Below are 27,287 nucleotides of genomic sequence, written 5' to 3' on the forward strand. Positions count from 1 at the left end.
TTTTTTTTTTTTTTTTAGGAAAAAGCTAATTGAATTACTGTAAACTTTTTTTTGAGGAGCCATGATTTATTTTAATGATGTTATGAGTCAACCCACATATTATGGTACTCTAATGTAATATCTCTTTTTCTCATCATATGCTGAATTAGGTTGCTGAGTTCAATCAAACCAGGCCTTGTGAAAAAGATCAATAGACTTCCAACACCCATCGCAGGGCTGGTGAGTGTGGTTCGTGTTGGTGTGTGTTTGTGTTGTTCTGTGCCTGTTTGTGTCAGGCCAGTCTCAGTGCTGCTGTCTCAGAACAAATCCAGTACTGTCCCAGTTTGTGCACGTATGTGTGTGTGTGTGGTAGTTATTTTATGTTTATGCCAGCAAAATGAAGTGAAGCTTATGAGTGGTTAGTTATAGCACAAAAGCAGTCGTGTGACTGCTTTAGCTTAATTAAATACAAAAACCCTGGTATTACCATATTACTTTATCATAAGTGTCATGGCATGCATTTTTTGCCCCTTGCAAAAGTAGAAGAAAACTGCCTAAACATAACTTAAGTTAACCTGAACATGCTTGTTCTTCAAAGAATGAGGTTCTTTTCCTCACTCTGGATACAGCTCAATCGAATACATGTGGCCTGTAATTGGCACATATAGTGGGCAGCAGGTGCATTATATGTAATAATAACATCATATTTTTTCTCATCAGGATAATCTAACCATGTTTCTGAGAGGATGTGAAGAGCTGGGATTGAAGGGATCACAGCTGTTCGATCCCGGAGACCTGCAGGATACGTCGATACGAGCTAACTTAACGTATGTGTGTGTGTGTGTGTGTGTGTGTGTTTGTGTTTGCGGGAACAGACGTATACAGAGGAGCATGATGCTTTTAATTGATTACGTGCAGAAGAATTAACGGGATAAATCATAACAATTTATTTGGTGGCTGTGGGACATCACATTTTTTTTGTCAGTCACATAAATGGCTTCTTTCAAAATGAACAAATCTTACCAACCCCAAACTTTTCAAAGGTAGCCTATATCTTTTGGTTCTCTTTTTCTGCTGTAGGGGCTCTGACTGCTGCAGAAAGCTGAAGAATGTAAGAACACTGAACGATTTTCATCATCTTTGCATGTCAGTTTGTGTTTGATTTACATTTTTGCTGATTGTTCAGAATTTTTTTTGAATTGTTTTTGAATAATTAGGTGCTCATAACCATATACTGGCTTGGTAAAGCTGCTAACAGCTGCACAACATACAACGGCCCCACACTCGACCTGAAAGAGTTTGAGGGGCTTCTTTCCATGATGCGAAAGGTAAATCAGATCTTGCCAAGAACACTAAACCTTTAAAAGGTAAAAGCCAGATAAATGAAAAAACAAATCAATACACTATTATTTTTTTTTATGTGCAGGAGTGTGTTAATGAAGATTTAGACTCCCCTAAGCGCAGTATAAGGGACAGCGGTTACATTGACAGCTGGGAATCAGAGCGCTCTGATTCGCTGTCTCCTCCGAGGCATGGCCGTGATGATTCGTTTGACAGTCTCGACTCATTTGGCTCACGATCGCAGAACACACCCTCCCCGGACACAGTTATTCGCTGCAACAGTGATGGTATGAATTACTCTTCTGTTTAACTTTTGTCATCATGCTAGATAATATTTTAAATATAAATAAATATATATATATTAAATATTAAATCACAATAGCACTGATTTTGCAGTATTTTTAATCAAATAAATACAGCCTTGGAAGTATGGAGTATGTATATTATCATATCATATATTGCTATATGTAGTTTTTTTTACTGATATTGTAATTGTCAAAGCAATGAAAATATAATTTTGCACGTAATTCCTATATCTTAGGCACACTCGCGCACACACACACACACACACACACACGCGCGCTTACATCAGACTCTCTGTCTGTCCTGTCAGCAAACTTTCATGCAAGAGCAGCTGGGGGTAAAACCACACTCAGCACTCAGCATCATGAACTCTGGACTCAAAGAGAAGAATAATACATTTGCACATGTGTGCAGCGGGGGTGTGAGACTGCAGCTGTTGTACTAGACAGACATTTAAACCCTCATTCATGAGTGTGTGAGAGGCTCCACATGAGCTTTATCTGATTAGTAAATGCAGACATAGACAGACTCAACAGTGACCGCAAAAAACCATAAAAGACCAAGGAGCTTCTAAACCATGTGTCTATGCGTCTGAGATTTTCAGTTTAAATATAAGTCAACACTTTTATTCCGATTGTTTTATTTTTGTTTTTGAAACGGGAATCAGCAACTTATAGTTATATTTATATATTAAATTTATAGTTATTGTTGGACGCTATATAAAACACAGTTTTTAAGCCAACAGGTTTAGTTATGAGTAAGGTAAAAATAAAAATAAATAAAAATAATAAAACCACTTGTCCAAAACAGAATGGTTCATTAGTTAACTACATTTATTAACATGAACTAATAATGAACAGTCTTTCTACTGCTTTTATTATTCTTAGTTAATGTTAATTTCAGCATTTACTAATGTGCTATTAAAATCACAAGTTGTGTTTGCTAGCATTAAAGTAATAGTTCAACCAAAATATATATTATATTATAATATAAATATAAAACTAGTTCACTAACATGAACAATGAACTGTCTTAAAGATTAACTAACATTAAAAACGATTAATAAAGTAATAAATGTATTGTTCACTATTCCTTCATGTTAGTGAATACATTAACTTATGTTAACAAATGACATCTTATTGTGAATTGTTACCAAAATAAAACACGACGAAACAACTTGTCAGTTGGCTAGTAACATTATTATGCACTGGAATATTTTTGTGAAAATTTAGGACTCGAACACACGCACTCACTCACAACCACTTTACCACTTTCGACTCTGGATGATGGTCAGATGGCAGCATCTAACCTAACACAAGATGCATGAAATATAAATGTTGGTTCTCTTTGAACACAGAGAAATATGAAATGCTAATACCAAATGCCAGCACGTTTTGACAGTGATTAATAACAATAAGAAAAAATGATAAAAACAAAGCATGTTTTCTCTCACTATGTCCTTCTGACAGACTCTGAAGGCGATGCTGGACATAGGAAATTGCCAGACGTACGTAAGGATGACATGTCTGCCCGCCGCGTGTCCTACAAAGAGCCTCGCGCAGCTCTACCCTTTAATCAGTATCTGCCAAACAAGAGCAACCAGACCAACTACCTTCCAGCTCCCCTGAGGAAGAGGAGGAGCGACCGAGAGGAAGACAGGAGGAGTCTGAGCAACTCCACATCTCCTGTAGGAGGAGAAAGACCTCTCAGGTAACCAAAGCCGCTACGATAGACTGTAAGTTTGTTTGATTTCTCAGGTTGTGGCTGGAAATCCCACTTCTGGCTGCAACATGGCTGAGACATACATCATACATCTGAACAAAAATCAGCACACGCAAGCATCGCCTGTTTCACCTGTCTGAGTTTGTTCGATTCATCCTGTGTTATCCACAAGTGTGTTGGTGAGCGCCGTGAACATTCTCATTGCTCCCCGCAGACAAGAGTGCTTAGAAGTGTTAAAAGAGGAGGCTGTCGTGTCTCGAAGCCTTGCGATCCAGAAAAATTCCACCTGGGTGAATGAGGAAAGGGCGGAGTTTGAGGAGGCAGAGCTTAAGAAAATAAGAAAGCTGGAAAAGGCGGGAATAAAAGTATTACCTGCCTCTGTGCGATATAGCAGGTCAGCGGTTGAATGCACGTGTATGCAGCGACTAAAACTGCTAACTAGCTGTGTGTAGGACCTAGTAGCTAAAGATGTGCTCAAATCAGTGAGTTGATCTAACCCCGGGTTGCTGTGTGGGAAATGTCCTTTTATACTTTTGCTTTGAATTTGCACCGCCGAGACTTTTTTCAGCTACGTTATAGCATGGAGTGACATGGTTGTGAATTAGCTTAAGCTAACTTTTTAGCTTGGCTACAGTTTTGAGTCAGTGTCAGCTGTGTATTGCGCTGGCTAAGTTACTGAATTGTTTTGATGGGTTGTGAATTAACTGAATGTGATTCTGACCGGTCTGAATCTGTGTTAGCTTGTAATGAGGGATATGCGTGCGCGTGTGAATTTTATTGGATTGATCATATTATGCTAGTTATGCTAATCTGGATTTTTCTGAAGGCCTGATGTCTGCATCAACTCCTGATATGTAAAAACTAACATTCTTACATTATAGAGTGCAACAGTCCCATTTGTTTTTCCCATAAGGAATTTTTTTAGGTGATCAATTTTGAACTATGACCTACTAAGGTTGTTAGTCGATGGCATATCAACATTATTTCAACTTATTCTTAAATAATTATCTTCAGCAGCAGAACTGGATTCATGACAAGCAAATCATGCTAAAAGATTTCTTTAGTGACTGCCTATTTGCAATAAAAGTAAAACATATTGCACAGTATTGGATTTTTCACACACACTAATGAAGACTGGAGTAATTTAGTTTTGCCAAATTACATTTTAAAATAAATTGTGCTAAAATTAATTATTTTTTAGTAAAGTAAATACAGTCTTGCAAATGCAATCTTAAAAATCTTATTAATGATAAACTTTACAATGATAATGTAACTTATTAAAAAGACATGTTAAATACTACATATTGTATAACATAAAATATTTGAATTTACTTGTCAATTGTTTTACATTTCTTGTTTTAATTTCAGTATATCATTAAGCCATATGGAAAAAATGAATGGGAAAAATCTTCCAGAACCAAGGACGCTAAAAAGCGGAAGCATACTGTTGCACTCTGTTTTTCAAAAATATATTCAAATGTTGTAATGGCGAATTTTCTCCTCAGTCCAATTGTGAACCCCGTGGAGGGCAGTAAAGCTAAAGCTCCTTCACCTGACATCATTCTGCGTCGTGACAATGAGTTCATGCGTGCCGCTGCTCCACAACAGTGGGATTCGAATGATGAGGACGATGATGAAGAGGCAGAACGAAAGGTTCCAGATGTCCGTAAGGATGATCTTGCTTCTCGCAGGGCACGAATGAATCAGTTTAAACCCAGCGTGGCACATCACTTCCTGCCAGGCTCTTGCAGCTGGAAGGACCGAGAAAAATGGGAGGGTATCAGACTGGCATCCCAGCATGCCGTGTTGGAGAGGATGGAGAAGATGGAACAGGAGAAAAGAAGGTGTGCTTGTGACAAAGAGTGATGGGGTATCATGCTCAGAGACTAGTTATATAGGCTTTACAAATCTAACAATGTTATTGGACAAATCTGGGTCAGGGTTCTTTCAAACTCATTATCTCAGAGCCATAGTTTGCTAGTGATACTTCATGAAGAACACCCCAGAACTGACCAGCAACTGGCCAAAACCTACTTTCTAGCAGCTCATCAAATTTCAAATCTCTCTTTAAAATGCTAATGACTTCAAAGTATACACAGCTGATTTAACACATTAACTGACTGAAAGAACATAGACTATATAACCTAAAACAAACCTTCAGTTCCACAAGTTTTGTTCCATACAAAACAGTACAGTACATGTGGTATTATTAATTGTGCATAGAAATTAGGTGCATACCATTATAATCGGTAACAGTCTGTTGTCACTTTTGGTATTGTTGCTGTTCTGTGGGATTATGGGTTAATTTGTTCTGTTTCTTACAATGCTACATTTCTACCACAGTCAGGCTGACTCCGCCTCCCCGGAGGTGCCAATTATAATTCGCAAGGACAATCCTTTCCTAAATCCTGAAAAAGACAGGGGAAAAGAGGGGAATGAGGAAGATGAGAAAGAGCTAGAAGGGAAGATAGTTGTTCCAAACCCACTCAAAGATGATCTTGCCAGGAGACGGGCTGGGAGAGGGCCACACCCTCCCAAAGATCCTCATCAGTCATTGGCCCAGACTTCCATCACTCAGTCAGACCTGGAGACATGGCAGAGGCTCAAGATGAATACAGATAGCAGGTGCCAAACATGATCTCTAACACTTTTGCTCTTTTTTTTATGCACATTTGTCCAAAATGAACACAAATTTTCACTTTGAGTAACTGGTCAATTTATTAGGAACCGTAACATTATACATTATAGACTGTGATCCTGGAAGTGACCTAAAGGTAGAATGGTAGAAAAATACTAAAAAGGTGGAAAAAAAATTCTAATATGAAATTAATTAAATGTCAATACTTTAAAGGATTAGTTCGTCCAAAAATTCAAATGATGTCATTAATTACTCACCCTTGTGTCTTTCCAAACCCTCAAGACCTTTTCTGAACCTCCATAAAAACCATGTTAACTCTCAATAATGAGGGAAGACACTTGAAGGAGAAGAATTGTTGACTAAAGTCATTATTTTTGTGTCCTTTCTGCACAAGAAGTATTCTATTCTGGTAGCTTTGAAAAAATATTGTTGAACCGCTCTCGTCTCATGGACTATTACCGATGTGAAAAAAGAAAAATGCTATTCTTCCTGCTTAGCTCAGTTTATCCTTTATACTGATCTTTATACAGTGAGTCTGAATCCACTCCTGCTGAAGTGTCAATCATAACTCGCAAGGACAACCCCTTCCTGACCCCTGAGAAAGACAGTGAGAGCGAGCGGGAAAAGGAGGAGGGAACAGACAGAGAGAAAGGGGCGAGGGTGGCGATGCCCAATGTAAAGACAGATGACCTGGCCAGAAGGCGGGGCCAAAGTGGGCCTGTCCCACAGAGGGACCCCCGGCAGTCATTGGCTCAAACAACCATCACTCAGTCAGACCTGGAGAAATGGCAAAGGCTCAAGATGAATACAGAGAGCAGGTGCCTGACATGTCACCTTTACCTTTGATTCCTGACATAGCATGACTCAACGCACATCAAGACATTTTAGAATTTTAAACTTTGAGCTTAATACTAAAAAAAAAAAGAGTTCATAATCAAATGAGAAATTATTAGTTCTTTTAAAAACATCCCACAGAACTACTATCAACTCTTAACATTGATAAGAAATGACCAAATCAACATTAAAATGATTTCTGAAGGATCACGTCACAATGGAGACTGGAGTAATTTTGCCATCACAGAAATAAATGACATTTTAAAATATTAAACCATTATTTTAAATTGTGTTAAAAAATGCACAGTACCAATGTTATTTTGTTTTTTGGTTTTTTTGATCAAGTAAATGCAGTACAATGGTACAACAAGATTTCTCCATTTTGTTGCCCACATCAAATTAAATGTGCAGAAGTCATTTTAAATACTAAAAAGCATGTTGAAGGTGCTGTATGTAGGATCGACATCTAGCAGTCGAACTAGGTATTGCAGTCAAAATTTCAGAATATTGGAAAAGGTTTTTTCTTCAGCTGGCCTCTCCTCCTCAGACTTAAAGCACACGCAGGTTACCAGATTAATGACACAAACTGGAAAGAGTGCATATGACGATAAATGAAATGAAAAATGCTTTTCATTTTTCATATGAATTCTGCCAATTGACCAGCTGGCTTGCTAAAATACAGTTGTGTAAACTGGCATTAGGCGGGTTGCAGAGACCAAAATAAACAGACGTTTGTCCCTGAACGCACAGTTTCAGGTGAGAATAACTGACTGTAGCGTTGTTTTTCAGAAAAACAAGTGTGTTAACTTGGCATGTTTCTTAAATATCTGCACAGTATGGTATTTTTATGTTTTAGTTGAGTGAAAAACGTACATACAGCACCTTTAAATGCAAGTAATTTGTCTACTTTCATATTTCAAATAATGAAATAAAATTAAAAAAGGAAAAAAAAGTGGCATTCAGCTCGATGCAGGCTTAGATTTTACAATTACATTTTTAAATAAACATGATATGATTCTCGTTTAAAATGTGCTTAAGATTTATTGGTATATAAATATTATAAATTTAACTAAATTTAAAGCAAAATTTTAACCTCTTTTTAATTTTTAACCCTACAGCTACTTTTTTTTCAATAGTATCATAAATAAGTGCATTTCAAATGCTTCATATGTCTGGTTTTATATTTAAAGAAGGGTTCTTCAAATATTGATTGCCTGTGATTGTGCGTCATCATACAGTTTTTTTGTTTTTTTTTGCTGACATTGTAGACAGACAAAACGACTTGTTGCTGATCAAGTATTACGCCTGGTTAAGACGAACTGTGAGCCTAAAAAATATTTAAATAAGCCAAGATTTACAGCCAAGCAGCTCGGTCTGTCTTTGGCTTGAGTGCTACGTAATAGGGCTCTGTCTTGTTACGCTGTTGTGGAGATGTTTGTTAAAGTGGGCCTTTGTGAGACTTTGTGAGAGGGAAGCCCCTCTCTAGCAAACACACATCACCAAGGCAACTATTCAAACCAAGAGATGCTCACAGAGAATGAGGGAGGGGAGCATGTGAGTGTTAGACGACATACTAAACCGTTGTAGAAGAGCCAAGGCTGTGTGTCATTCCTTCAGTAATTTCCCTTTTCTGTGTTTCAAAAGGCCATGCTCGCATCAGCGTCAGTGGGTTTATTTGGATATCACACAAATTCCCGTCTCGACAATGAATTGATTTGACTTTCAGACTGATGTGGACTTTTGCATTAGTATATTTTAGTTTTCACAATTTCTTTCCCTCGCTCCTCTAATTCTTCTCTCTTTCTCTTCTTTACTCACGTGTCATGTATGTGTGTGCGTGTGAACAGCGATGACCCTATTGTCCCTCTGTGTCAGACGTGTCTTGAGAAAGGCTGCCTCTCTGTTTCCTCCAAGATGAAGGTTGCCAAGAACGACCTGGCCAGTTGCCGAGAACGTTCCTCCGGTGAACGGCGGCGTTTTGTGACATTTGGGGGTGTGACAGAGATGGAGAGTACTTCCTGGAAAGAGGAGGAGGATGAGGAAGGGGGAGAGGGACAGGGGGACGAGGCAGAGAAGCTTCGATATCTCCTCTCGATGGCACCTGTTGCTGTGCCCACCATAGGCCTGGGCTCCATACTGACAAAGAGAGCCGTGGGCAGGTAGGGAGAGAAAGGAAGACAGAAAGAGAAGGACAGATGAATAAATACATGCACATTCAGGCACAACTGACCAAAACGAGCACATCATTTTCTCTGAGGGTCATTGATAATGTTAGTTTACACCTAAAACATAATGTAGTATAGTAAAAAAATATAGTATAATACGTACACTGTAAAAAATTGTGCCGTAAAATTACAGTAATTTACTGGCAGCAGGGTTGCCAGGAATGTACTGTTAATTTACAGCTCTTCATTTTCTCAGCATGTTACCGTTATACTTCCATGGAAATGAACTCTGTATGAACTCGAACTGTTCGAAGCAACTGGAATAGTCACAGTAATGTGAACTTATTAAATTTGAGCCCAGTGAGAAAAAAACATGTCTTAGTACAAAACGGCAAACATTTGAAATAACTAAAAACTTGTCTTTAACTCAAATCGTTGCGGTTCATCATCAGCTATAACACGCATACATGTGCTGACAAAAAAGTTTCGCTGCTGCAACTGCACAGATATTGTCTTTAAATAAAGCATCAGTACAGGGTTTTTTGAATTGAATTGAATGAATCACAGACTCTACTCTCCAGCACAAAACTACATAAAACTAACAGATCTCTCTTGAGCAAAAACACATTAATACAGTTCAGTTAAATATGTACTCTCCTTATTAGTTTACGACTTTACGTAATTGTTTTCTGTGGATCATCACCAATATTTCAGTAAAAATAACTTGTTTGGTTAATCTGACTGTTACATTTGACAGTAAATTGTTAATGAGTTATAAACCTAATGAGATAATTCTGTGATTAATTATAGTGATTACTGAGCATTAGTGATGAACAGCCGCCGTTAACAAGCAGAATCACAGAAAAAAAAAGAAACACGAGAAATAAAACCGTATTCAGCCACAAACTGCATTGCACATGGGGCTGAAATGTTGACTGTCGTGAAAAGTATATGAACAGCGGCAATGCCAGCGTATTTATGAAGAGTAGTTTAAACAATACCACACAAAAACAGCGGCACAACGTAAACGGAGGAAGCTAGCGACGGAGATCTCTAACATTAATTCTGATCATGGCATGTCTTTAAAAGCGAAGACAGTTTGAAAACAGTGATTTTAAAGAAAAAAACATTAAATTCAAATGCAATGTAGGGAATTCTGGGAACATCAATTTACCATTTAACAGGATTTTGTAGCATTTTCAACATTTTTTTTCTGTTGAAATCACTGTAATTTTTTACAGTGTACTGTAGTTGTGAAACAGCACATTGATTTTTATTAGAATCAAACAATAATATTTGGTCCTGATGTGAAGTATACCGACACACTGTTGCTTGTTGAGGAGCGCCTGTTTTAAATGTTCTAAACATATATGCAGAGACTCAACCTCATGTGTGTTGTAGTTTGTTTGTAGTGATTTTAGCAGTGATGCTGCATTTACAGGGCACGCTGGTTTTACCTCACTGGGGTTTATGAAGGAGGACTCATGCCTTGAGAGAATGTTAGCATGATACAAGCAACTGTATCACCATTGAATGAATGATGCTTGAAACTGTTATTTGGGTAGGAAGGCTTATAATTGAGGCGGTTAGCATGATGCTAACAACTGTAGCACTCCTAAATGATGCTAAACTGCGCTTTTTTGGCCTGTTTTTTAGCTGTGAATGGATTAGAGTAAGACAGATATCATGATGCTAACAACATAGCACTCATGGATGACACTTGATTCTGCTCTTGCTATTTAAGAGGGAAATTCCCTGCTGAAAAAACAACATATGCTAGTTAAGTATATTTTGAAGCTGGGATGCTGGTTTAGCTAGTCCTTTGCTGGTTTATGCTGGTTTTTGTTTTTGTCCTAGACCAGCAAAGGGCCAGCATAAACCATCAAAGGACCAGCTTAAACCAGCATCCCGGCATCTTCAAAACATACCTAACCAGCATATGCAGTTTTTTTTAAGCAGGGTTAGCTGTGAATGGCTTGCAGTGAGGCTGTTAGCATGATGCTAACAACTGTAGCACTCACAAATTGTGTGATTTTGGCCTGTTTAGGAAAGATTTTAGCTGTGAATGCCACAGTGGTGTTGTGGACTGAAATGTCAGAGTCTGTGAAGAAACAGGAAAAAGATGAAGTATGTGTTTCTGCTTGTGTAAGAGAGTAATAAAGTGTGTTCATGTACTTTTGAGTAACTGCAATGCAGTTGCTTGGTTCCCACTGGACTGCATCTTGCATTGCCTGTATCTGCATTCTCTGTCCTCCCCCCTCGTTTTTTCTTTTCTGTCTCTGACTCACTGTTTCTCTCTTTCCTTCCACGCCTCATACATTATGAACTAACTTACTCAGTGGAGATGCAAACCCTGAGCCTCCTCCCATCATGCCCCCTGAACCTCCGAACCCTGTTATGTTTGACCTTAAAAGGCCTTTGACCTCCACCGAGCGCAGAGCGCTGGAGGAGGAACTGGCTCAGAAAGCAAAGGATGAGAGGGAGGACTATGAAGAGGATGAAGAAGAAGAAGAAGAAAAAGAGAGGCAACCAGATATAGAAAAGGATGACATGCTAGCTCGTAGAACAGGAGCATTTCCGAAGCCAGGAAGCGGGACTTCGTTTAACAGATTCCTCCCGCAGCCAGCATCCAAGAGAGAGGGTGCTACGGCAGCTTCCTTAGCGCAGAAAGGAACGAGTGGAGACAGAGATCTCCAATACTTTGAAAGAAGCATAAAGACAAAGAGATCCAAGATCGGACAGAGGTGGGACAAGAAAGATTAACCGGCACTCTCAGACTTCTCTTAGTTGATAATGCATGGGTCTAACATGCTTTGTGCAGTGGTGGAAAATACTCTTTTTGAGCACAATATTTATATACTGTCTGAAAGCATGACTTTTAGCTCGTCTCATACTCGGTTTATTCGAATTATTGTTTATCTTAGGGATTTGTATGTAGGCGTGCATTGGTTTTTAACTGGCTTGCTTTAAGTTTTGCCTTGGAAGAGTATTGGGTAATATAAAACTGAGTCTGTTTTCCAAGTTAGTTATCAGCATATGCTGTTTTGACAGAAATGAACCAGTCGTTCCAGTTGCTGTAGTTACAGAAAAGAGCTCCGACATTGCACATTCTTCTACAACTAACGCCACTCGCTCTGACAATTACGATGATGATGATGATGATGAATGTGGGGATGATGATCAGCTGCCAGATTTTGAGAAGGATGACATGCTTTCGCGAAGAACCGGATCTTACCAAAAGCCAAGTGCAGCACAGTCTTTTAATGCTTTTCTGCCCAAACCTGGCGCTGTCAAACATAAAATCACTCCAGTCAGTGGATCGCAGTCGTACCTCAAGCCAAGAGAGCAAGAGACAGCCCCGTCTCCGGACAGGTTAGGACCCTCTGCGAATGAACCTTTTGCCTGTGAATGCTGCTTTTGTGGTGTCCTTGCAAAAGAAGAAATTGTTTAATTGGTAATAAATATATTTTCAGATGTGGCTTTGAGCTTGTTTTGTGTAGTTGATTTTCTGGGTACAGAGAAGAGATGAATGTCTTGTGCATCAGTGATTTTTGGTGGCTATTGTCTGTTTACTAACAGCTTGGAGTTCCTTCACAAAACTTAATTATCCTGTTTTTTTCTAATCCTTGCATATATATTCTGATATATTGTCTATATAATTCAGTCCTCAAAACAAGTACCTAGTTGACAACCCTTTAATTTTTGATTACTCTGTTCTTTGCACTTGCTTTCTCTGTTTTCTCTGGAGATTTGTGTTTTGTAGTCAGAGAACAGAGCCTCAGCCTCCCTTTCACAGCACTGCTTTGCTTTAGTAACCATGGCAAATTTCTCAGCTTCACCCTTAGCTCTGTGACCCCGCCCCCAAGAGATGCTGAGGACACGCCTAGGAAGTGCCCTCAGATGATGGACAGGCAGGAGGCGGGCTCTGTGGGTGTGGTGGGACATGAAAGTCTTATTAAAGATGAGACTATTACCAAAAGCCCCTCCCCCAGACCTCACCAACCCCGTCGGCCCCTTTGGCAGGAAGATGATGATCTCCCCCCAATGTGAGAAAGCACTTTCAGGACCAATTTATTACTTTTGAAAACAGCTGATTGAAATGTGTTTTTGTATTTCTGCATGGAAAGAGATTGTGTCCCATGCCTGTGTCTCTGCCTTTTATCTCTGTTTCACTTTGGTCATTGGTGAAATGGTTATCCATAAATGTTTTGTGAAAAATTAGGAAAGTACTTTAAGACACACACACACACACACACACACATATCTATATATATATGAGCATTGCACAGGAGTCAGAAACTATCTCTAGAAACTATGAGCTTTCTCATCTATCTATATATCTCTTGCTCTATACGTACAATATAAAATATGTGTGTAATATAGATAGGCAACATTTTAATTTGATGGGTCGGCCTAAAAGAATATCATGTTCAACCACTTTGTTCTTTAAAACTCAACTTAATTTACATTGTTTTTTTTATCCATTAATGTTCTAGATTCAGAGCTACTAGTGTTTCTGACACAGAGTAAGTTTCTTTTCTTTTCTCTATGTATTTCCTGCTGCAGAACTCAGTTGCATGTACCGTAAACACAAGCATTTAGCAGCGTCTCTGTTCACATGCAGATACAATCATTTTCTAAACTGACATACTCTCTCTTGAACTTTGTGCATGCATATTCAAAAGTCAAGCCTGCCCTACACATGCATGTAATAACATATGTTTGAATCTTTCTCATGGTTTGCTGTGGTGGACACTTCAGCTTCCTGTATTAAAGAAATATTAAGTAAAAAAAAATATTACTCCTCATGTTGTTCTAAATCTAGATGTGACCCTGCTCACAAAAGCAGTCATAAGTACCATGGTTATATTTGTAGCACTAGCCAAAAATACATTGTATGGGTGAAAATGATTGAATTTTCTTTTATTCCAAAAACCATTAGGATATTAAGCAAAGATCATGTTTCATGGAGATATTTTGTAAATTTCATACTGTAAATACATCTGAACTTAATTTTTTTTTTTTTAGTAATATGCATTGCCAAGAACTTAATTTGGACTAATTTGCGATTTTCTCAATATTTAATTTTTTGCGCCCTCAGATTCCAGATTTTTCAATAGCTATATCTCTGCCAAATATTGTCCTGACCTAACAAACCATAAAGGAATGGGAAAGCTTATTCAAAAAATATTAACCATATGACTGGTTTTTGTGGTCTAAGGTTACATATGAGTACATGAGAGATAAAACATGAATGTGCTTCTCTCTCTTTTTACCATGCATTTATGATAAATTTACATTTAAAATTTACAAGCTTCAGAAAGATGTAGATATGACTTGTGCACTCATGTTTTACATTTAATGAAGTCATGTTTGTATTACATAACAGCAAAAAATTTATATGGTATTATGATAAAATGGGTTTTGAACAACATGAGGGTTTCTAGAGCAATAAGAAATGATGTTGTCAAAAATGTACATTTTACTTTTTTGTACTACATTGTACTGTTTTTTTGTAATTGTTCTGTTTGTATTGCTCATGGCCCTAATAAAATGTGCACTAACATTTCTTTCATTTAACCATGTCATTTCTCTTTAACATCATACTGTCATATTTATATATATATATATATATATATATATATATATATATATATATATATATATATATATATATATATATATATATATATATATATATATATTTGTGCCTTCAGGTCTCAGAGGAAGAGATATATTCTTATTTTCATTGCACCTTTCCTTCTTCAGCTAAAAGCATTAAAGCACTTGTAAACATGTCTATTTTTTGTTTGTTATTCAAAGGAGTATGAGTTTGATTGACATGCGTGATGAAGAGGATGAGATGGCCTACCTTCAGCCACACAGCCAATCACGACATGAGCACCTACACAACCAGTACAACAAACTCAAAGAGGAGGAGGACCAGTGGCAGGACGTGAGTCATATAAACCCACACATGCACGTGTTTAATGAGCTCACGCACATGAATCTGTACGTTCTCTGGCTTCCGTGTGTAGGACTTGGCCCGCTGGAAGAATCGGAGGCGAAGTGCATCTCAAGATTTGATCAAAAAGGAAGAAGAAAGGAAGATGATGGAGAAGCTAATGACGGCGGACGGAGGACCTGGCCATCGCAGGAAGAGTATCAAGACATACAAAGAAATCGTAGAGGAGAAGTGAGACACAAACTGAAATCTCTATCCTGAATGAATATGAAGTATTGGCATTGAAATACGGAGTGAAAAATTGACTGCCTTTTAGTGAAACACCATTCATGATGAGCATGATTAAAATGAGTTTTAAAAATGTCACGGCAATACCACAGTCATGATATAAAAAGAACATTTTTAAATATAGTAAAATAGAAAAGAGTTTGAGTAGTTTCATAATCTTGTATTGCTTTTGTTTTTTAGGAAAAACAATTTGAAAAAAAAAAACTTTATCCACCTAATTAAACTTATGTATACTCAACCAGATAGATAAATATCATGACAATGTTTTTGACCCCCAACAAAAGGATTCTATATCTGAATATAATCGTAAATACACATTTAATAATTATCCCTCTAATGTGTCTTTGGCATATTGATCTCACTCTCTCTTTCAGAGAACGTAGGGAACAGGAGCTACATGAACAATATTGTAAGGCCTCCACCCCAGAAGAGAAAGCAGGTGTGCTTCAACGCTATGCTCTCCGTTTCACCATCAGCGATGCCATATTAGAGAAACTTCAGCTCCCCAAACTACCTTCTGCTGCTCCACCAATGCTCACGTCACCTCTTCATCAACCCGAGAAAAAGCCGACACGCACCACCTTGGCAGAAGCAGAGGCCCCAGAGCCTGAAAAAACACCCCAAACACCCCACAGTGTTCATATAGAGCCGAAGACTGCACAAAAACAGGCACTGGCACAGCCCAAATCCCCTGAACCATCGCCTTCTGAGACCTCCAAAGCTCCAGAAGTCCTGTCAGCACCCACACGAGTTCCTCCGGCTCCATCGAAGCCTGTACCCCTGATCACCCCAAAACCCTACAGCCAGCCCAAATTCAGCCAAGGCGTCCGCAAATCAGTGAAGGCAAGAATATCTTTCCCTGGACTCTAATCTGTACAACAAATTCAAAACAATGACAAAAAATCTCTTCATATAAAAACTGGAGATGCTGAGATCTTCAAACCACGTGATATTATAAGACAAAATGCTTTACACAAAACTAAATAGCTGGTTTTTAAAATGTTTATGTTTAATTACTATACCTTAAGCCAAAGTGGATTTATTAAAATTTACTTAGAATTAAGTTAAGGTATATTTATTTCATAAAATCTTTTTGATTTGAAAATTAAAAATTTTCTATGGTCTTCAGGCCCATGCTTACAAACCCTTTTGCCAGGATTCTCTCATTACTTAATCATATTGTTCAAAATCTCTTTGACTGTTTCACATAAATAGCTCAAATAAATGTGTGTTGTTGTTTTTATCACAGAGCGATGGGCTGATACGTGTGAACGGTGACAGCACTCAGAGAGAGAGCAGAGAGAAGAATGATAGAGATTCTATGTCGAGTCCTAAAGTCAACTTCTCTTCCTCACCCCCAAAGCCTGACACGGAGAGTAAACAAAAAGAGGAGCTCGTTGTTTTAGAAGCCTCAGAACGCCAGCAAAATGTGCAGGTGTCCACTTCTGACAAGGAGAAGGAAGTCGTAAAGGAGGAAAAAGAGTGTTCTCTTAGACCTCAGCAAGAGAACAGCAAAGAAGACACTTCAGCCACACTGTCGCTCTCAGAACCAGAAGGTTGAGACTTATAATATTAGCCATAGTTTTCAGTATTCAGAATTTTTGTGGAATATATGCAGTTGAAATCAAAAGTTTACATACAGAATGTTTAGTACTGACGTGAATAAGATATTTTACATAAAGGATGATTACATATAGTCCGCAAGAAAAAATAGTAGAATTTATAAAAATGACCCCATTCGAATGTTTACATACATTTGATTCTTAATACTGTGTTGTTACCTGAATGATCCACAGCTGTGTTTTTTTGTTTATGAATAGTTGTTCATGAGTCCCTCGTTTGTCCTGAACAGTTAAACTGCCTGCTGTCTTTCAGAAAAATCCTTCAGGTCCCACAAATTCTTTGGTTTTGTTTTTTGGTATATTTTTCCAACGATGACTGCATGATTTTCAGATCCATCTTTTTACACTGAAGGACTCATATGCAACTATACAGAATGTTCAAATCTCACTGATGCTTCAGAAGGAAAAACCATGGCTGAAAAGTAAAGGGTGAAAACTTTTAAACATGAAGATATGTACATTTTTCTTATTTTGCCTAAATGTCATGCTTTTTCCATTTAGTACTGCTCTTCAGAAGCTACAGAAAATAATTTCATGTTTCCCTGAAAACAAAATAAGTTAAATTTACCCTGATATGCAAATTACAAAAGTTTTCGCCCCCTGGCTTTTTCTTTCACGAGCATCTTGTTGGGTTTTTGGTTTTTGCATAATTTGAGGGATAATTCACTTGAAAATAAAACAAAACCTGTGATCACCTGCTCACCCTCTATAAACTATATGCATTTCTTTCTTCTGTGGAACATAAAGAAGATATTTAAAGAAAGTCCATACAATGGCTGCGCCTGAAAGCTGCAAAATGCTGCCTTGGTTGGAGGCTTAATGGCCTATCTCTTGAGATGCCTTCATTTAGTTTCTGAAGGCAGCATAGATGTGTCCCTTGCTGCTTTTAATGTCTCACAACTCTATGCCTCCCATTTCATGATAGTTGAGCTTAAAAAATGAAGACAGCAGTATCATAATCAGTATTATAGTAATTAAATATTCGCTTGGTTGTCACCTAAGATTGTTTCTATTTAGTTGTAAAACATTAAACCGTTACATTGCCTGTTTAAAATGAGTTTTGGGATCTTGAGCACAAACACTCCCTTCTAAGGCAGCAGGCTAAGCTTTCGGGCACAACAAATGGTAGTCAATGTGCTACAATATTGTTTCCCAGCATTTTTCAAAATCTTCCACAGAAAAAGACATGCAATAGGTTTGAAATGATAGTAGGTTGAGTGAATAATGACATAATTTCAAGTAGCGAAAGTAGATACATTTCTTGCTACTGTAGTCACCTTAATATAAACAGCCATTATTAGTGCTTGTTAAAAAGTGCAAATACATACGAATTGTAAAATTATTATACAAAGGTAAAATAAGATGTGACTCATTTAAAGCAGAGGTAGACTGAATCATTTTTATATTAACTTATAGTTTCCTGTTTCATCAGGAAAGCAGTCAGCGCCTGACGCGATGATGAAGCGCAGCTGCGTTGTCACAACGACCATAGTGACCGAACTCACTCAGACACATCCCGTCCCGCCGAACGAAGCGTCCAGCACCGAGCAGGTGGGACTTGATTCCTCTCTTCTCAATTTTCTGGTGTTTCTTAAAGAGTAGCCTTTATTATTTTGTACAACATTATCTTGTTTGCGCCTTTGAGATTGATATTTTACTCCGATTGGTCAGCGTCTTTGCCTTTTTGTGACTACTAAACTGTTCGACTGACCAGAATGTGACCCTGAACCAAAAAAACATCTTTAGCCACTGGGCTATATTTGTAGCAATAGCCAAAAATACATTGTATGGGTCAAAATTATAGATTTCTTTTATGCCAAAAATCAAATAGTGCAGAAAGTACAGATCCTGTTCCATGAAGATTTTTTGTAAATTTCCTACAGTGAATATAAATGTGATTTTCTCAGTATTCCAGATTCTCAAATAGTATCTCGTCCAAATATCGTCCTAACAAATCACACATCAATGCAAAGCTTATTTATTCAGCTTACAAATGTACAAATATAAATGTGGTCCAGGGTCGCATGTGCAATTTCCTAGTTACATTAATTTTATTTCCACACACACAATAAAAACAGTATTCATAAGTTATACTGTATTATAATATAAGTAATATAAGTTATATGTATTTGTTACATAGCAAATTTTTGACTAACATACTTTAATAGCATACCATAAAACGTGAAGGTCTACGTGCAACTGTATATTCTGTTATTCTGTATTTTTTTCTTTCCCCTCAGCTGGATTCAGTCCATAGTTCATGTGATGTGAGTTTAAGTGTGGAGTCAAGCAAGGCCGAGCAGACTTCATACTCGCTCTCAGTGACAGGTAATGCGACCCCACTTGAATCTCTCGTAATGTGAAGACCAAATGAGTCCCTACTGCAACTTTCCCACTTTCAGTTATGCGATTACCTCCTCTAAATCTTCTTTTGGGTTACCTTTCTTTCTGGTTTATGTTGTTCTACTCTTTTCTCTTGCTTTTTGTCTCTTTCATTGACTACCCGTCTGTCATTTGCTGTGTGTGTGGGTCTGTTAGATTCCTCGCATACCTCTAATAGCTCTAGGTTACGCTGGGAGTTCTTCGCTCCAACAGGTAAAATCGATAGATGAAATAATCACACAGGGCTTCCTTCCTTCCCCACGAACGGTAGATGATCCATCTGCCCATCGCTGATCATCTCTCGTTTGTCAGCCTCCTTTGACTTCTCCTGTGGAGGTGCATTGTATAGTAAATGCTTGTCTGCTGAGGGCATTATGAGATACTACAGACTTTTTAAACTGACTTTTGAGTGTAGAGGAGGGTGGAGTAAGTTGAGCCCCTTTACCTAAAGTTGTCATAAAGCCAAGGATAAAGGGATACATATATAAAAAAAAATTATATGGTACATTATTGTTCAAGTGTTTAAATTCTTTTTAATCAGTAAGGACACATTTCTTTCTCTTTTATGTATTTATATTTCAAATAAATTCGGTTTGTTTTAAACCTCGTATTTTTCAAAGAATTTGAGGAACAAAAATTCGCAGCTGTTTTCAACATTAATAAGAAGAATTTTAGCGTATTAGAATGATGAGTAATGGCTGTTAAAAATTCTGTTTGCAGTCACAGGAATGAAGTACATTTTAGAATATAAATTTATTAAATGGTTATTTGAAATTTTATTTTACAATATTATATGAATTATATTTAAGTATATATATATATATATATATATATATATATATATATATATATATATATATAATGGCCAAGGCTATACAATTGCAATTTACCAATATACAGTATATCATATATTATAGATCAAGATAAGTTTGCTTTGACTTTGATTTGCTAGTCTATATTATGTATTTACTAGTATATAGTCACATGACAAAAATCTATTCAGTTTAGCCACTCTCACATCTTACCCCACTCCTTCCTCGTCTTTCCTTCTAAACAGTTTTGTGTGTCATTTTGTCCTCATCAGGCATCTGTAGCATTGACATATGTCAGCACTTCATAAATATAGATTAGATTTATTTAGTCTGATCATTGTACAGTCGCGCACAGAAATTAAACAGGTAGAAATTAAGATGCTCTGCGTTACTGCTTTTTTGTTGTTGTTTTTATGTCTATATTTACAAGTCCCAGAGAATAGATCCTGCTTGTCTTTGCCTCTGCTTATATCAGATATTCATATCCATCTCAGGTGATAGAACAAGGTCCAAAATCAAACCTTAAACCATATTTGGAAGTAGTGAAATTTATAAATAAATATAGTAGCACAGTGAGACCTGTAAAAATCTGATCATACATGGAGATCAGTTGTCGATGCTAGTGAGGAGTAGGAGTAATAATAATACTAATGATAATAATATAAACAGGAATCACAAGATGGATGTTAGTACTGGGTGTAAATAGAGACAACATGTTTTAACACTGCTTTTTTTCTGTGTCATTTTAATGATTTATGCTCTATGTACCAGTTTGAGCTCCTATGGCGCTGTTGCTTTCATTAGCACATAAAGAGATTAATGACTTTCTAAAGCCACTGTTTCCCACTTCTTTCCTCCACAGAGGGGATCGACTACTCCATTGATTGCGTAAGTACTTAAGTTGTGTTGTCTCACTCTTCACCCTTATTTTCTCTTTCTACATTTCTCGTCACTCTTTTTATCTTTGTTAGTCTTCCATTGTGACTAGGGATGTGCATTTTGGTCATTTTGGCTGCTGGAGTACTGGGATGGGAACAGATGTATTTGACGTGTTTGCCGCTGCATTGCTTTTCACTGACGTTTCAGTGTATCGCACTAATAGCTTTACGCTTTCATAACAGCGTGGCAAGTTACAACACAAATAGTTAAAGCATTGATGCATCAAAAAAATATCATTTAAATCAATTATATTATTATTATTATATTATATTATATTATATTTAATGGCCAGTCTGAAATAATATACATGGTTATACAATTGCAACTTACCAAGAAACAGTATATGATATATAGTTATAGACCCAGATATATTTGTTTTGACATAAAACTAATTTTAACTGTAGAAAATATACCCTAATTGACTTTTGTCTTTTATTTATATGTCTTGAGTTATTATACTTTTTAGTACTTCAGTTTAAATATTAGAAATCTTATTCATATTTTTCATATTTATATTTAAATATTTATGTTTTTGTATTTCATTTCATTTCAGCTTTATTGCAGTCAATGAAAAGTATCGTAATAGTTTCAGCTGTAGTTAACAACAGTGACACCGACAGAGTTGCATGATTTCAATTTTAAATAAAAATTTTAATTTTGGTTTTAATCAGGTTTGTGAACATTGGATGCTATGTCCGCCTAAAACTACAAAATGCCACTCAAATTGTTACAGTAACAAATCACAAAATGAAAAATTAAGCCCAAGTTACACAACGGATTTTGAATAATTGATCATTACTTTCGAGTACTCATGCTCATACCTAGTTCTTCTTACCTACTTTCCTTTTTTCCTTTCTACTTCTTTGTGTGTGTTTGTATGTGTTTATGTGTGTGTGCGCGTGAATCAGATTGAAACCCCAATGTTGAACCTTGCAAAAAGGGTTGATCACTGGACGTGGGACCCAAATGAAGAGCGTAGGCGACAGGAGAGGTGGCAGCAGGAGCAGGAACGCCTGCTGCAGGTACAGTAGACAGCTTGGGGTTCGTCTGAGAGAAGCGAGCACCTGCTGTTCTGTAGAGACAACTTTCTCTGTTGTTGTGTTCTGGTTAGCATTTTCCATCTGTTCCTGTCTTCCCTTCACATTCTCTCAAATCTGTCACGCTTTTTGTTGACTTTTGTATACTTGTGAAATACAAAAGGAGGAATTTTGAAGAATGTGTTGATCAGTCCTGTCCATGCAGCAACAATAAGAGGCCTGAAGCTTTCGGTTTTCATAAAGGGCACAAAAGCACTTTTGTATTTATGTTGGTGTCATACTAAGGGTGTAGCCATCATTTTAAAAGTGGATGGAGGGAAAGAAATGTCTAATGCACTAATACATTATTTTTATAGAGAAGTAAGGTTTTATTTTTCTTTTATTTGGTATTTTACGTTGGCTACGAAATCGAAACACAGCCGTGCGTTTAATGCATTTAAGTGTTACCAATATTTTTTTGGAAAGAAATTATTCCTTTTTTTCTGCAAAGATGGATTAAATTGTTCAAATGTGAACGCAAAGACTTTTTGTGTGATTTCAAAAAAATCAGTTTCAAATAAGTCAGTTTCTGTAGTTTATATTCATCAAAGAATCCTGAACATGTCGTATCATGGTTTACACATGAATAATAAGTAACTTTAAGTTTTTGACATGTATTTTAGATATTAGAATGATCTCTGAAGGATCTTATGACACTGAAAACTGGAGTAATAACTGCCGTTTAAAATGAACCCTCCATGATATTAAAGGAATAAATAAAATTAAGCTAATTGTAGCAATATTTCACAATATTTTTATTTTACCTTTTTACCTATACCTTTTCCATGTTTTTAAAGTAGAGTAGAGATATAATAATAATAATAATAATAATAATAATAATAATAAAGATAATACAAATGCACAACAAATAATACAAAAAGTAAAAATGATAAATATAAATTTTCTCCATTTGACGTGAGTAAAGTGTGTCATAAAAATAATGTGATTCCCATTCAATGTTATGCATGAAAAAGGCCAACCAGTACATTTTTCTAAATTTCTCCATTTGTGTTCCACAGATAAACGTAAAGTTTACAGCTTGAAACATAACGTTGAATAACTTATGACTGAAGTGTATTATGCCTTTAATCCCTCTTTTTCTTTTTCTGCAGGAGAAATATCAGCGAGAGCAAGAGAAGCTAAAGGAGGAGTGGGAGAGAGCTCAGAGAGAAGTGGAAGAGGAGGAGAGGAGACACCATGAAGAGGTACATATTTTAGCCGTTATGCATGAGATCTTATCGTTTCTTAGAAGATCTACTAATTAGCTCTCAATCAATAGGAAATGCGGATACTGGAGGAAACCGTGACCCCACTGACCCCTCGCACCTCAGCCTTAGCATCCAGCACGGTGACAGAGGCTCCGTCCCTCAGCCAGCCCTCAGCCCCACATGACACCATTGTCCTCTCTTTGGCTGACTGGGAAAGGAAACAGGAAATGTTGGAGAAACAGGCACAGACAAACCAGAGTAACGGACTCACACACAGGTGGAGTACAGACCCAATTCAAACGTCGAAACAAACCCTACAAAAATGAAGTTACAATTTTATTGTCAAATGCAAATTAATTAAGCGTTTTTGTGCAATTAAAAGCTGGTTTTGCTGTACTCTGGCAACCTGGCATTGGAAATAGTGTAATGGTAAAGTACAGATGCACGTGTTGATATCACATCACAGGATGTGTCTGAAAGGATGTTTCCATGTTCATCTAACCTCTCTAGCCCTGATCAAGTAATCACACCAGCTCAGCAGAACGGTCAGAGAACTGAACCTCAGGAGAGCCAAACAGCTACACCGCAGCTGCAGTTTATACAGGGTAAGGTGATAACACTAACCCTGGCTCAAAATGGGTGTCTTAAATGACAAAAAAAGGTCAAATAAATATTTTTAGTACACATGTAAAAAGGAATTATTTTTCTTGATTTTTATGCATTTTTGGTATGTTATTAATAATGTCATGTACCAAAAAAAAATTATAAACTCTAAAATGTCAAGTGAAGCAACCATTATGTAAAAAGTAACTTTCATTGTGCCATAAATACATTCACAAATTTTTTTTTAAAGCAATTTTCCAAATTGTTATATTCATTAATATCATGACCTATCAGGACAAGAGGTTTTTAGAAATAATCGATGCTCTTATAACAACATTTTAGATGTTTTTAATGTAATGTTAATTATAGTAATTAATTAATAACAAATATTAAGTATTCTAATAATAATAGTAAAGTCATTAATATATTTATATTTAATTACAATGCTCATATTATTTTAAATAATAGCAATAATAGGCATTACAATTTGAAGGTGGTTTATGAGGACATTGCCAATGTTAATTTAAAAGGCTTAAAAAACATACTAAATGTAAAATCTAAAGTTTCCTGTAAGGGGAAGATTTAGGTCCTCATAAACCTGTGTGTGTATGGGTGTAATAAATAAATAAATAAATAAATATATATTTCTCTCTGTTTAGGCCATGCTGACTTTGGTTTGAAGGACAAAATAGCCAAACTACCAACATTTGTAATATCTGTAAATAATACAAATAAATAAACTTTTCTTAGATGATACAACTATAAAAAGCCTTATTGAATCTTAAAAAAAGAAAATAGAAGAACATATAATTGTTGAAACTCATCTGCCACAATAATGTAAGGTGTCCTTGTTAGGCTTTAATTATACATTTAAGCACTGAGTAATATTAATTAACTATATGTACTTAATATATGGTTTGGCTTAGGGTTACTCGCACGTAATTATGCATCATCTATTATAAGAGTAAGTACATGTAACATGTAAAAAGGACAACTTGAAGTGTTATCTAATAAAACACTGGATACTCAGTTGAAACAGCAAATCAGCAGACACGCATGCTTTTTCTCTTTGTGTTATTACAGATGGCTCTTGGAGCTGTAAGACTAAAGACAGACAAGAAGATTTAAAGAAAACTGCCTCACTGGATCGTAAACAGAGTCCACCTCAGAGCCAGACCACAAGGATGAGGAGGTGTGTGTGTGTGTGTGTGTGTGTGTTTTGCGGGATTGCATGCTGGCTTGCATACACACACTTGTGCCAAAATGCTGCTTGGCTTTGCTATGAGTGGAGGATGTTTTAAAGATCAGATCATATGAGTTTTTTTTTTTCTTTCTGGCACACAGGACATTTTTGCATATGACTTGCTTTCACAGTGATGTGACTCTATGCTTGTGTGTATGTGTGTGTGTGTGTGTGCTGCTGCTGGCAGGACTGGGTCGTGTGAAAATGTTTTAGGGACACACCCATCAAAATCACCCACACCATCACAAGACACGCCACCTCCATCACCCAGCAGGTATGAGCCTATCCTCCAACACATGCTCAATCACATGGAGATGTGTGTGTGGAGCGCTTTAAAAGCATTTGTGTGCGTCACCCAAACACAGGGACTGTGTGATGCTGTTGAACTGGCCTGTAAAATGTATTGCATTTAATTTAAATGCAAAAGTATTGGTTTAAAGGAACAGTTGGCCCAAAAATAAGCAAAATAAGTTTTACTCATCTTTAGGCCATCTAAGAAGTAGATGTTGAGTAAAGTTTGTTTCCTAATCTGAAATTATTTAGAGAAATTTAGCATTACTTGCTCAGTAATGGATCCTCTGCAGTGAATGGGTGCCGCCAAAAGGAGAGTTTAAACAGCTGGTAAACAATCCACACAACTTCAATCTTTCAGTTAGCACGTTTTGAAGTTAAAGGTTGTGTTTTATAATAAATTCATCATTCATTTAACTTTAAATCATTGCTTCTAAACCAAAATACGTCCATAAGCCATTATAAGATTTAAAAACTCCGAAGTCCAACCACTGTTTTCACACATAAAAACCCACAAACATATTTGTTCAGAACTGTTTTTGCTTGTTAACAGTGATTGATCCATGTTTATTAATATCCTCAGACTTTTTCAATTTTCAATAGTTAAATTTTTTCATGTTAATGAACATTTCTCTTCACAAAGACATTAATTGATGGACTGAAGTTGTGTGGATTACATGTGCATTATTGTAATGCTTTTATCAGCTGTTTGGACTCACTACAGAGCATCCATTGGTGAGCAAGTAATGCAAAATTTTTCCAAAATCTGTTTCGAAAAGAAACGAATTTGCCCTATTAGGAGGGTGAGTGAATTTTCAGCAAATGTATTTTTTGGGTGAACTGTTCCTTTAATGCATCCATCTGAAATGCAAAACTGTTGATGTAGGTTCAGCATATAATGATCCAAGTTTACCACCATGATTATAAGGCAGAATCATTGCTTTCATTTCAGGAGTTACATAATCATGCTAAATGCTTTGCACACAATCCCATTTATTTATATTGCGTGCCTTTATTGTTTTTGTTACCTCTAAGTTTTTTTTTTTCGTTATTGCTTTTATTATCCAAGAGCTGACAAGAAAAGAATGTTAAATGTTCCAGTTTTACATTAACATATGGCTTTGTGTGGCGCCCTCTGCAGGTCAGTAAGTGGAAAGAAGCTTTGCTCCAGTTGTGCACATCCCTTGGGTAAAGGAGCAGCTATGATCATTGAGAGCTTGGGGTTGTACTTCCATATTCAGTGTTTTAAGGTAATGCTCGTATGCTTTTGCCTCTTTGTGGGCGTAAGAAACCTGTGCAGGCTCTTAAATCATTCTCTGATGTGTTCTAGTGTGGAATATGTAAAGGGTTACTTGGAGACACAAGTGCTGGAACTGACGTCAGAATTCGAAATGGACTTCTTAATTGTCAAGAATGCTACATAAAATCAAGAGGTGGGGCTTATAGTGCTTTAATTGTATCTTTAAAATGATCCTAAATGTGCAGGTCATTGCAATTCCCTTGCTTTTTGTATCATAAACGGGAAAAATTGTTATTGTTATAAATTATTGTAATTTCCTCAACTATTTGGCTTTTAGAAAGTTAACTCCTAAAACACTATTCACACCCTCACTAGTTCATTTGTTCATATACGCAAATCAAATGATAGTTTTTATCAATTTTTTACCACATTTTAAATGTCGTACTCTGATTAATAATTCTGTGGTTTACTGAATAAACACCTTTGCCTTGCTTAGTCTAATTTTATTGCTTGCATTTTAAATACACACAGTTAAATGTGTATTATAATATATTTACAGTTTAATAAGATTTTCTAAATTATTACATAATTTGAAAAAATATATATAGAAATAGTCTAAGTAGTATTTGTATTGTTG

The 27,287-nt window shown here is 36.7% G+C and overlaps 1 protein-coding gene across 8 annotated transcripts in view; it reads left to right on the forward strand.

Moving 5' to 3' along the window:
• Positions 1-27,287, forward strand: part of limch1a (LIM and calponin homology domains 1a) — a 42,841-nt gene that overhangs the window by 12,659 nt on the left and 2,895 nt on the right. Inside the window, exons 3-33 of one of the 8 annotated variants that reach the window (XM_043237297.1) lie at positions 150-219; positions 700-806; positions 1,060-1,090; positions 1,197-1,307; positions 1,406-1,607; positions 3,092-3,332; positions 3,559-3,738; positions 4,850-5,188; positions 5,688-5,969; positions 6,513-6,800; positions 8,664-8,975; positions 11,321-11,725; positions 12,033-12,353; positions 12,815-13,027; positions 13,478-13,507; positions 14,805-14,937; positions 15,020-15,177; positions 15,609-16,077; positions 16,484-16,790; positions 18,289-18,407; positions 19,097-19,184; positions 19,395-19,451; positions 20,913-20,938; positions 21,898-22,011; positions 23,178-23,270; positions 23,345-23,550; positions 23,784-23,878; positions 24,960-25,068; positions 25,307-25,393; positions 26,552-26,660; positions 26,741-26,843. In XM_043237297.1, the coding sequence (XP_043093232.1) occupies positions 150-219; positions 700-806; positions 1,060-1,090; positions 1,197-1,307; positions 1,406-1,607; positions 3,092-3,332; positions 3,559-3,738; positions 4,850-5,188; positions 5,688-5,969; positions 6,513-6,800; positions 8,664-8,975; positions 11,321-11,725; positions 12,033-12,353; positions 12,815-13,027; positions 13,478-13,507; positions 14,805-14,937; positions 15,020-15,177; positions 15,609-16,077; positions 16,484-16,790; positions 18,289-18,407; positions 19,097-19,184; positions 19,395-19,451; positions 20,913-20,938; positions 21,898-22,011; positions 23,178-23,270; positions 23,345-23,550; positions 23,784-23,878; positions 24,960-25,068; positions 25,307-25,393; positions 26,552-26,660; positions 26,741-26,843 (5,405 nt within the window). The remainder of the gene's footprint in view (positions 1-149; positions 220-699; positions 807-1,059; positions 1,091-1,196; positions 1,308-1,405; positions 1,608-3,091; positions 3,333-3,558; positions 3,739-4,849; positions 5,189-5,687; positions 5,970-6,512; positions 6,801-8,663; positions 8,976-11,320; positions 11,726-12,032; positions 12,354-12,814; positions 13,028-13,477; positions 13,508-14,804; positions 14,938-15,019; positions 15,178-15,608; positions 16,078-16,483; positions 16,791-18,288; positions 18,408-19,096; positions 19,185-19,394; positions 19,452-20,912; positions 20,939-21,897; positions 22,012-23,177; positions 23,271-23,344; positions 23,551-23,783; positions 23,879-24,959; positions 25,069-25,306; positions 25,394-26,551; positions 26,661-26,740; positions 26,844-27,287) is intronic. The other 7 variants (XM_043237324.1, XM_043237334.1, XM_043237305.1 and 4 more) reach the window with 7 other exon arrangements.

The sequence above is a fragment of the Puntigrus tetrazona genome, chromosome 1 (genome assembly GCF_018831695.1).
Source record: "Puntigrus tetrazona isolate hp1 chromosome 1, ASM1883169v1, whole genome shotgun sequence".
Lineage (NCBI taxonomy): Eukaryota > Metazoa > Chordata > Actinopteri > Cypriniformes > Cyprinidae > Puntigrus > Puntigrus tetrazona.